Source organism: Orbicella franksi, chromosome 6 (assembly GCF_964199315.1).
Source record: "Orbicella franksi chromosome 6, jaOrbFran1.1, whole genome shotgun sequence".
NCBI lineage: Eukaryota > Metazoa > Cnidaria > Anthozoa > Scleractinia > Merulinidae > Orbicella > Orbicella franksi.
Genome location: NC_138150.1, coordinates 16669510 through 16681655, shown reverse-complemented (window position 1 = coordinate 16681655; position 12146 = coordinate 16669510). Strand labels below are relative to the sequence as shown.

Below are 12146 nucleotides of genomic sequence, written 5' to 3'. Positions count from 1 at the left end.
GGAAAGACTTTCTTGCCAGAACCCATCCTGATTTCAGTGACATTCTGACAGCAGCTAGGAGTATATGTATTTCCACTCCCTCCCCCCTGGTGGGATGCTGTCCAACCACAGGGTTACCTCCCAGTATTAAATTTGCTGGTAACCATTTCTACAGCTGGGTGCAGATGGGAACTGTGAGAGTAAAGTGCCTTGCCCCCAAAGAAAAGATCACAAACACAACTATGTCAGCCAGGCTACAAACCTAGTAGACTGTTAAAACAGGAAACCTCACATGTCCCTACGGTCAAAACAAACCACTGTTAAGTTATTGAAGTACAAATAAGGCAATGTAATAGTCACCTTTTCGTGATCTCCATCAAAAAGACTAAGGAAACTAGCTTGGGTACCAGTTGTGCCTTTCACTCCTCTGAATCGTAGATCATCCCGAGCTCTAGTAAGGTTTCTTAAGTCCATAAGGAGATCTGAGAGCCACAGGCAAGCTCTCTTTCCTACTGTAGTCAACTGAGCAGGTCTGTAGGGAAGAGGTAACATGATCAGTTCCATACTTTACATGAGGATTGTACAAACATGGAGAGACAAACATGATTGAACACAAATATCTCTGACATTCTTGTAGACTACGTACATGTACAATGCTAATACTCAGTACAAATAAAAAAGACATAACAAGCCACAGTTTTGTCAAATTATATTTTGAATTCATTAAATTCTACTGTTTTACAGAATTATGTCCTACAAAAATAAATGTAATTTAGGCCCTCACACATATCATTCCCAGGCCATAAATGATCATTATTTAGAAATATTTTAACATTATGTTTAACAAATTTTAATACTTCTGAATATTTAATATTTTCATAATATTCTAACATTGTATGTTTGAAAAACAAGAGACAATGGGACTCTAAATGTCATTAGAAAATCCAATAGATAGGCTCATACAATGCATGTGAAAGGCCACAGCTCTATGACCTACTACAAGCATTCGGATTCCTAGCCAAACTATTGGTAAGATTTGCAATCTCGAAGTCTAACATAAAACTTCTGCTTGAGAATTTCACTTACTGAAAATGTGTGTAGCCAAGAGTGGGAATTGACTTGTACTTCTCTGCAAAGCCTGACAGCCTTTCTATACACCTAGCAAGCTTCAAGTAAAAACAAATTTGTATTGATAGAGCAAAAGAAACACAAAGGTAACCATTAATACGCAGCATCTTGTACTGACCACAATTGGGAAAAAACAAATAAAAGTAAACTGTTGTGCCACAAAATACATGTATATACTCAATTGTTTTTGCCATCCACGTGGCAGGCCTTCATAACACAAATATGGGGATGCTTGTGTTGCAACTAACAGCAGATAAACCTTGGAGACGTTCCTTATTATTTAGTTAGTCTTAGACTGGAAGTGACTACTGTCATGCATTTGGCTATGTTTGCCACTTAGTTCTGTGTTAGTGTGCCAACCAATATTAACTTGGATGTTTAAAGTCAGATAATGTATGCCAATACTCTTGTGTAAATAGCAAATACTATCAAGACTTGTAAGGAGGCTTAAGGTCACATGCCAAGTTAAAAATTAACCTGCCAATGATGATAAGTCTTATCTAGTACTACTATACAATGCACTGAGAAGATAAGTGAAGCTTAACAAAGCCTACATAAAAAGGGACGTACCAAGACTCTTCAGTATATGAAGTGCCAGTCACTTGTCATACCAACCACAGAAGGTGCCATTATACCAAATAATGCACTGTCTTCGATTTATGGTAATGTATACAATATTTAATAACAATATTTAACCAATACCAGATAGTGAAATGATCTCAGAATAGCAACAATTAAACCCAGTTTTCCCTGATTATAATCTATTTTCTCCTTCATAAATACAGTGAATTAAACAAATACAGTAAGGAGAATCCCAAACCTGGAAGAAATAAACTTAGTATTGAAGCACTGTGCAATTAAATTGCACACAAGAGTATCTTAGTTACCTTTGGAAGTAAGATGTCGAAAGCATCCTTTATTACAATCAAGTCCTATAAAAGATTTTAAAAAATGTCTTAAGGAATCAAGAGGTATTTCTTGACCGAGTCAGAGAGAATTTTCAGCAAAGACACTATGCAAGGGAACTATTCAGGGTGATGTGTATCACAATCTCAAACTTTGCTCACAAACCTTGAAGCTAACATTGATGTGGAATCATTCTGCATGTCTAAATATGCACTGACTTTGACTCACAACTGTGTAAGGGATACATTAAAGGTTTTTTTTCAATGGTATTATAATAACGACATTTATCATCAGAAGTAGCGGGCTGACCATGACTAACTTTATAGCCAGCAGTTTTATCTGACTACCAGCCAATCTCGTTCCCAGAGTCTTCGTTGCCCTTGACCAGCAGTCGGAAAACGAGAGCTCTGGGAGCAACCATTTTGAATAACCGAATTCTGCCCATCCTATTTCACTGTGCAGTCTGCGTCTATAGCGCACACCTGAAATGGTTGCTCCCAGAGCTCTCATTTTCCGACCACTAGTCAAGGGAAACGAAGACTCTAGAAACGAGATTGACTACCAGCCCTTAATGACAGCCTCACAGTAGTATCATAGGTTGGTCTAACATGGTTGCCTGAGTCAGGGTAGTCCTGAAAAGGCCTGTTATTGACATTGTTGGTGATGAGTTATCTGACAGCCCGAGTGAAAGTCATCTTCAGAGTCAAATGGCTCTTGATTCCGAAGATGACAATAAGTTCTCCATTTAAGATATTTTATACTATAGACAGAAAGTGCTGCCAGTTACTGCTGATCAACATGTTGATTGATATGCTAGGTTAATAGTCTGGAGACATGGATCTCACATTTAGGTAGAAAGGCTGGAAGTGGAATTAATAATTTCCCAATGAGCCAGGAGCCAGGAGAAATAACAGAAACACTTAACAAAAGGGCATGATTTTTTGGTGTTTTGCCATTCTCATCTCACAGCTGTGCTCCTTTTGGTCAGGATTACAGTCCTGGATGGCTTTTGCAACACAGTAGTTTCTTGGTGCTGACCAAACAGAGAGCGGTCTCTGGGGGAGAGAACGTTTTGCAATAAACCGGCAGGAACCAGAATAAAAAGGTGCTGGAAGTGGAATGGGGAAGTTCAGCCCCCCCCCCCTCCCCTCCCGTCACCCCCTCTCCCCACCCAAAAAAAAGACTTCTCCCTCTCCCATCTCCTACCACTGTTACTTACTTTTTGACCCATAGTCCTAGGCCCTAAAACTACTTTAGTATAATAACTTACAGTGTTATCGCCAACATAACAAGAGGTAGCTCCCAAATGTATAATGGGGGCCGCCTTTGGACAACAGACACCAAATGTGTGCACGTGTGCCATGACATCATGTCTACGCTTCCTCTCCTCAGAAGCCGCAAGCTTGTAGTCTATATTCGTCGAGTTAGCTTCCATTTCCTGAATTTGTTCATCTGTGATATCTAATCCCAGCATCTACAAAGTCAAAATCGTTTAACTCCACTGAAATCCTGTGTATGAACTGTTTTTCGAAAGGCAACAAATTTTACCTTCTCGGATTTCGCTAGAAAAAGCCATAACTTTCTCCATGTTGAGAATTTCTTGTCCTCGGAGAAGTTAAACGCCATTTCAGGACTAGCATAACGGCTTGTAAGAGGGCTTCGATACACAGAATGAACTGAATCTCCCGCCATGTTTCCCGCCATGTTGGATTCCAATGAGACCGCGATCATAACATTTTCTGCCCAGCAACTACTTCAAAAAAAACTATGGACTTCCATACCTGTTGATCAGCGGTCAGCCGCGAAAATGTAATGGAGGACAAACGAGAAGAAGTTCATTATACTTTTGCGGACAATTTGGCCCCGTATTTTTTGCTGATCTTCTCTCCAATCTTCGTAATTGTTTGCCTTTTCGGGATATTTTATACTTATTTAACTACAGAGGTAAGGAAATATCTAGGTTTTTCTTCGTGGGTATGGGAAAAATACGCGGTAAAAAAAACATCCCGTATAATTTAATGTTGCGTTCATGCCGAGCGCTCATGTAGCTTTCGGTGGCGGATCCAGACCTTGAGATAAGAGGGGAGCCCGGTTTTGTTTTGCTTTCCCTGCCGGTTTTTCTTCCTTCTGCGATTTCTTTTCACCCAAAAACCCAAAATAAGCGGGGGGGGGGGGCGGGCGGGCTCCCTGGGCTCCGCCTCTGTCTTTGCATTCATAAGCTTATATAAACTTATGTCGCGTTGAGAGCACAATTTTTACAGACGTTTATAAGAACCATAAGAGCCTTGCAATATTTTGCTGAGGAACATCTTTGATTATACACAACACATAGTAAACAATTAAAACTCAGATTAGTACATACGAAGCTTTCTTATCTACGACTGTTCAGCCCAATACCAATATGACTGAATTGATCATCTCGCAGTGACTCTCGTATTTAACAGCAGCACAGACCATTACTCGTTTAATACAGCACCCTCACGAACAGTAACACTGCTGTTACAAAGTTGATCCTAACACAAGGACAGTCCTTGCATTAAAAGTGTGCCTGCAGTCAAGGAACAAGTATCACTTAATTGCAAACTCCAGTTTCTTAGACTAGACTAGGCTGCAGTTTTCATCTTGAAGTTGCACACATGTACGGTGTAAAGCAACTGATCATGCCATGACTATTCGACATTAAATTACTTTTGAGGGCTCTTGTTATACTTTCATTGGACCAGTATCATTTTTGCAATATTTAAGTAAAATTTATTTTTGATATTTGTAATCATTGTTTAGGTACAAAATAAGTTGTTGTTACAGTAAATTTTAGAACGTCATCAGTGCTTCAACTAAGATTAATTTTGCCAAGAATAGCTCTGTCAAAGGGCAAATTACAAGTAAACTGACCTGAGTTTTATAGAGGAGACTTTTGCCATTTGTTTTCATTACCACAGATGGCTATAACCAACAGAACAATGTCAGAGTTATGGCAATACACTGGCTCTTACATTTTGCAGACATTTTTTGCAGTTAGTGACAGTACATTTTATGTTTGTTAATGTAACAGGATTTTCCAGAATCATGTCTAAATCAGTATTCACCATGCTACTTTGGTCTTCTTGTGCCAACCTCCATACCAGTGTTTGTGGTCTTCATGTATTTCAACTGGATGGGACTGAAGTTCTTCATTCACAACTAACTAAGCAACTGTGAAGATGATGCTGTTAAAGATCATGCTAGGCTGCAGCTTCACAGATGAACACCAAGGATGAAACAAGGTCTGGAGAGTGAAGAGGCCAGTTCAGGGCACAAGATCCACATTAATGGTGCACTGGCCACAGTGTAGGAGCCCTTGGACCATCTATTTCACTGTCTCAAAGGAGAGTCAGCCTCTTATGAAGAAAGTTAAATGATACTTTTTGAATAATGTATGGATTCATTGAGAACGACAAGCATAGGGGCTTTTTGGTGGGCTTCTAAACCATACTAGAAGTTCTTCAAGAAGAACAGTTTTGGCGGCCATGCTCAGTGCTCTGGAACCTTGCAAAGCATACGTCAAGCACTAAGACTGTCATATACTGAGAGACCCAAAGAGGCACCCACTCCTTGAATTGAAGACTTACTAAAACACAAGGTAATAAAAGTGGAAAAGATAACTTGAAAGTCCCAATATTCTACAATGGCAGATTGACTCTTCAATCAGAGAGAGCAACAAAATCTTTACTGAAATAAAATTACAGATGTTTAACTGCTTATAAGCATCCAATGATACTCAAATGAAAATAAATTAGACATGATATAATGCGTCATTCATATTCTTCAGTCTACTTAATATTATTAAGAAATAGAAAACCATTTTCTATTTCCTGCCAGTTATACAAACAGTTTGGGATAATGAGAAATGCTGTGGGAACAACTGCTTTTCCCAAATTTTCACAAAATGTTTATAAATCAATAGAAAGGTGGAGAAAATGCATTCTATCTCGTACAGAAAACCCTGGGAAAAAAGTGAAGAAAACTTGTTTGTTCATTTTGATTATCAAAACTGTAAATTCTCTTTGGTTGCACTATCCTACTTGTTCTGTGTTCTATTGAGTTATAGAAGTACAGCTTTCAGTGCACTCTTTCTTACATAGTGCTTTATATACCCAGTTAATTGATCTTCAAACAAAAATGTCAGATTTTCTCATCCTCTTGAAGTCTTTCATTCTCTTGCATCAAATCTTTTGACACTTATCATATCTCGAAGCTTTGGAAACACTCCTATCAAACATAATCTTGTTATCAGATACATTGCTTGGTCTATGTGTGCTTTAAACATATAAAAAAATAATCACCTTTTGGTTTTAGTAAATCTCTCCAGTAACCAATATTTTACAGTAATTTAGTAAATAACCTCATGGTATCATAATACCCCCCTTTGAAAGATGAATTATAAATGCACCTACCTGTACCTCTCTCTGTATTAACCTGTTTTTCTGACATGTTCTCCTATGCCCCTCACCCTTATTATATTACTTCCATCACTCAAAGCCAACAGTAAATCAAGATCTACTTCAATCCAGTAGTCTGTTGAAGGAAGGGGACAGGACCTACTGACCATTGAGTGGAAGTACACAGAATATTCCATGCACCTAGCACTCATTTTTTTTCCACAATTTTTGACAACAACACGGTGCCATAACTGATACCTCATGCTGGGGGTGAGAAGGGTGTTCCCCTTCCATTCAGGACCCATTATTATGACAATAAAACATTGGAAGTGTACTCAACCAGTGAGTGATTCCCTAACCTCACAGTTGTCTTTGTTTTGTACAGTTTCACTGACCACCGGGACAATTCGTTCAAAAAAATGCTTCGCCAAAAACAAGTAAAAGTAAAAAAACTTTGTTTAATTTTTTTCAGACCCAATCCAGCCTGAAAGTTTTCTTAACGTACTGAATATTTTTGGTGACAGTGGAGTCATCAAATCCCGCTGCAGTAGACCGAAAATGACAGTTAGCTCATCACTTCCAGTCAGAGACAGTGAATGGTTAATGCGAGACTTTGCGAGAACGCGAGACTAGCGTTTTTCTTAGCGAACCTGAGACATTTTAACTTTTTAAATTGTGGTAGCGAGACTTTAAAGTGTTTTAAATGCGAGGGCGAGACATTCAGACTCTAAGACTTTCAGACACTTATCATGAAACAAGCAAAGGAATCGGGACTTCGAGAGTTTCTTATTAGTCTTTCAAAAACAAGAGTCTGGGAGACCGCTCTGTGAAAAAAAAAAACTGCGATCGCGAGACGCACATAGCCTGTAAAAAAAAACAAAACTGCAAGACCCCTGGTTTTTAAAGGACCATTCGCCACCTCTAATTCTTATCTTTGATTTTCAATAAAATAAAGCGACGAGGAGTATTTACCTCTACATGTGTCCCAGGCTTGAATGCGATGGTAGTCCTCTTCTCTAAAGTTTTTCCTTCCTCTTTATATGGCGGAGCCGAGAAGGTCCGAGAAGGAACTTTTACTACTGACTCACTAAGATACGAGTAGCAAAAGTCGCCAAAATAAGTGTATATCCTCATCCTCACTACCTTAGCGATAGGGAAAAAATTTCCTTTTCGATGTTCTCTACTCTCTAACATGAACGTTTTTGCTAATAGTCCCCTGTCATTCAATTTCAAGTCATTTTTGCTGATGTAAGTGGAAATTGCCTCCAAGTCGTAAGAAATCTCATACTGATAGCAACTCTTAATAGCTGAAAGTGATTATGAATGACCTTTGGGGGTTAACAGCAATCTAATTACTGCTAAAAAAGGGAGCTACAAAAAAAACTCAAGCTTAAACGAGAGTTTTAACTATAACTTTGTAAACACCAACTGGACTCGTTGGGAAAATCCATTACTGCCTCAGTGTCCCAAAGGGGACATCTCCTCTTGTTTTTGCTCGGACCCCCAGAAAATGCAGTAAAACCCAGGATCTTGCATCCTGTGTAACGGCAGTAGTTGAACCACTGGGGTGATCAAAAAAAGCTTTTAAAGAAACGGTCAAATGAACCATAGAGGAACGTGGTAAGATTTAAACGGATTGTTGCAAAACAGACAATTTAGGGATTAATGACGAATTATTTCAATTGGGATGAAGAATCATGTTAAAGAAATAATGCCCCACAAACTCCCCTTACAAGACAACTATTCTTAAAGGGAGGCTACTTGGATGTCCAAATTTTTGTAAATCTACTTATCTTCTCCACCCAACCATTCTTTTTACTGGCTCGTAAGTCTTGCATAAGAATTTTAAAAAATCAAACGTTTTGTGTGACCTTCCATTGTAAATAAAACCTATGATGGCATCTCAGATTGCATGAAACTCCAAAGAGAATACTGACAAACTTGCATGACAAACATCTTTCAAATGTAGCCCCCCTTACAATGTAATTTTATTCCTCATCTGAATTTAAAAAACCCAAAATCTTCGAACGCATTTCTTTTCGATCAAAACGGTTGTTCAAACTGTCTTGAGGTCATAACATTTAAACTGAAGCTGTGCCCAAAGATTTCACAAAGAATGACAAAGATATAATTTTTTTTTAATTGTCGCAATGCAGTGTTTGACTGAATGACACTTGAGTAGAAGACGTCTGATTTCGGTGATTTATTTGAAAACCCCAAAAGGACCGTTCGTGCACAAACGTTTATTACTCTCTTTATCTCATCAACCTTTATTGCGATTAATTTATAACATTAGGGTTTTTTATTTTACCCAGGTCTCAGGAAAACTCAGGAAAAAAACCCAGGAAACTCTTTTCGAATTGTGCGAAACTTAAGGACTTACGTCTCAAATAATCGAAATTTAATATCGTCAATATCGGAAATTTAACGCGTTTTTACTTTTAATGAATGGGCAGGTGTACAGCGTTAAATAGTCCCTTGAAAATCTAACTTTGCTTTCACAATGGCTTTCCGCTTTTTCTTTTCTCGAGTTAACTTTCGTAAGATGTGATTGTGCCGACATTACGCCGGTGCATTTTCAGAACAAAGCAAGTCCCGAGGGAATTTTGTTGATTTTTCTTCCTCAGTTTTTGAGCTTACGCTTTAAAGTCTAGCATCTCTAACCGCTAAAACGCTTCAAAAACGCCGCGTATGTCCTATATTTTTACTTGGTAACATAGTTCCATAGACAGGCAAGCGAAAAAAGAGTTGAAAATTAGACGCATTCTAGTACTATTTTTCCGCTGTGGAGATTAGAAATTGTACCTTTTCACTTGTGCACAAAATATCTAATATCTCTTTTTATTATATCAGTTGCGTAGTTGGAAATCATCTACATATTTCAGAACCTAATTACCTTTTCTCTTGGTTACCAAGAATGCGTCCATCCCGGTTCTGGATGGATTTTTTCTTAACTATACCGTGACAGAAACAGTCCCCTAAAACAGACGGTGGTCTCGTTTTCTAAAGCGCTCAATGATAGTATGTTACTGAAAAGAGATATAGATCGTAAATTAGTGGAATAACACAATTGAAAATATTAATTTTCATATCAGTTAGTTGCGATTAAAAAAAAATCGCTGAACCGCGCTAACCTTGCGAGAAATAATAGATGAAAAAATGATTGGTTTGTTGTATTTTAATTTAGAATCTGTCCTTGACGAGGTTGTCGTTTGCAAAGTTAAACAACCTGGCTACGTAAACCCATAATGTCGTCTAAATTCAAATGAGCGTCGACAATTTGCGTGTTAACTTACTTGACAAATTTGATATTGATCGCCTGTTTTTGATTTTGGGTAAATAAAACCCTAAACCTTTTAGAGTAGTGTTGACCCAGGTGCGAAAACCTAAAAATTTCGAAGGTGATATTCCAAAGAAATTAGCAGCTACAGCAAACATAACACGATCTGGTTTGGACATGGCGAATTGAAAGAAATCAAGACGAAAGAAGGCTTGATTTTCTTTGTTGTCAATCAGCGTCGGTTAACTCACAATTAAAGGCTTTTTGCTGCAAAATTTCACTGGATAATTTGCATTTTCAGGGGATAAATCGTTTAAGAAATTGTAAAGTGTTGAAGCCTTCGCCTGTGTGTTGAAAAATTATCACCCCTATTTCTAGGATGAGAAAATTTAAAAACGCCTTTTGGGACAGTGGTAAATTTTCCCACAACTTTGATCGTCTAGTAAAGCTGGAAGCGCGTAAACAATTACGAATTTGCAATTAATTCGTTTCATTTGCGCCGAACAAAATCCATTTTATGAGCTTGGAAGCAATGAGTAATTCGATTTTCCAAATACGATAATAATTATGTGAACCTAACATGTGGTGACAGCGCCAACATCCGCGATTTGAAGCCATTTCATTGATTCGGGGTGTTTTCTCGTACTTGGCTCAAGTTTGCGTTTCAAATTTGACCTCCGATTTTAGAGAATCTCACAATGGGATATCTAATGGTTCATTTGGTCACCGTATTCTTTCCCTGGAAAAAAATTCCCACGAATAAATTAAAAACCAAATAATAAAAAGTAGTTTTTGTGTTCTAATACTCAATTGGTACTTCCGCAATGGCTGTTTTATGACTTCGTTTAGCAGATTAGTAGTTTTCTAGTCCAAAGACAACGCAAAAAGCAATCGTTCAGTTCAACGCCGTTTGCAGTATACTTCAGAATTAGCTCCACTCCTGTTCAGGTTTTTTTCAAAATAGTTTTCAAAAAAACGTTGCTAGTGTTCGAGAGCCCATCGTGCTTTTGAAGTTTGTCAGGTATCAAATTAAATACAATGGAAATGGTTCAGACGCGACAATATGAAAAGGTGAAACACTGAAAAACTCTTTTTGATAAATGAATAATGTTGTGACACACAAGGTTGTGCTCGGTGCAATATCGAAAGAAAACCTGTCCGTTTGTCTTAGTTAATTAATCGTCCGAGCAGTTTGACCTTTAAGGCCATCAGTAAATTGAAAAAATTAAATTTTCGGGCCTTTTGAGTTTTTTTACCGCGTAAACGAAATTATAATTCTCAGTATTTTCAAACCCCGAGAGTGGCAAATTGATTTTGCACGAAATAATACCATTTCAATAGAAAGATTTATTTCATCCTATTTAATCTGTGCGACCTCGATTGCCTTTTGAAGTTCTTGCAAATTGAAATTTATCTAATTTCTGAAGCGAAATTTACGTTTATCCATCAGCTGTTATGAGGAGAACTTTGACGAATCACTTGAAAGACTCTAATGCAAGTCAGACAACAGCAATTAAAACGCCAAAATGGGATGTCCCAAATGTTCAGTTTAGATTTCGCCGCCTAATGCCAATCAGTATGCAACAATTGTATAGCGAATTTATCTTCGCAGAAGACTTGTTCGGGGTAAAGACACGAGCCGAAAAATGTCGCAATTGACGTACATGATTTAAAAACGACTAAAAAGGCAAATAGGCGATCAATTTTGCAAGAAATATGAAAGGGGAAAGCATATAAACAGAGGTCATTTCAGCGTCTTCGCGAGTTGTGTTAATTGTAAATGTTTGAAATGCAACGTGGAATCATTCAACTTAAATCCTCCAGAGCTTGGCAGAGCTCTGTAACTTAATAAATATTTTCAAATGGAGTTATTCCTGTTTGAACAAATAAGAAAAGTGTGTGAATTATTCGGCAAGTCAAGCGTCAACTACAATAAAGATGATATAAAATATATTGATATAAATGTAGGAATAATATTTTAGTAACGTCTTATTCGCTAAATCGATTATTTGTCGGAGTTAAAATAAAAAAAGCGGGACAAAATAAAGTGAAAATGAAACCTTTTTCGGTGAAACATCTTCTGGAAATGTTGGAAAATTTTTAATCATTGGGTAGCTCATTTAACTAAGTCGAGTCGTACCGTAAAAGTCCACTGAGCGAATAATAAAATTGTACTTACTCGCAAAATCTTACCCTGCTAGTAGAGTCGCTTCGATCTTTCATATTTAGGAAAGATCGAAGCGACTCTGTTAGCAGGTAGCAATATCTTAAATAGGTTATAAAAAAGTTATTTCTTTTGTTTGAAGTATTAATAATTTGCACCACAAAAGAAGTACAGAAGCAAAATTTGATCTTAAAAACCTGCTTAAAATTATGTACCACTATTTCACATTCAGTGAAATCTGTGAAATTGGATATTTCGGGAATATAACCAA

The 12146-nt window shown here is 37.6% G+C and overlaps 1 protein-coding gene across 2 annotated transcripts in view; it reads right to left on the bottom strand.

Annotated features, from left to right (window-relative positions):
- Positions 1-3804, bottom strand: part of LOC145491197 (adenylosuccinate lyase-like) — a 27467-nt gene extending 23663 nt beyond the window's left edge. The window contains exons 1-5 of one of the 2 annotated variants that reach the window (XM_081470347.1): positions 3562-3804; positions 3284-3487; positions 1995-2039; positions 1066-1145; positions 340-511 (exon numbers count right to left, since the gene is read on the bottom strand). In XM_081470347.1, the coding sequence (XP_081326473.1) occupies positions 340-511; positions 1066-1145; positions 1995-2039; positions 3284-3487; positions 3562-3744 (684 nt within the window). In that variant the 5' untranslated portion in view covers positions 3745-3804. The remainder of the gene's footprint in view (positions 1-339; positions 512-1065; positions 1146-1994; positions 2040-3283; positions 3488-3561) is intronic. The other variant, XM_081470348.1, reaches the window with a different exon arrangement.
- Positions 3805-12146: the final 8342 nt, after the last annotated feature.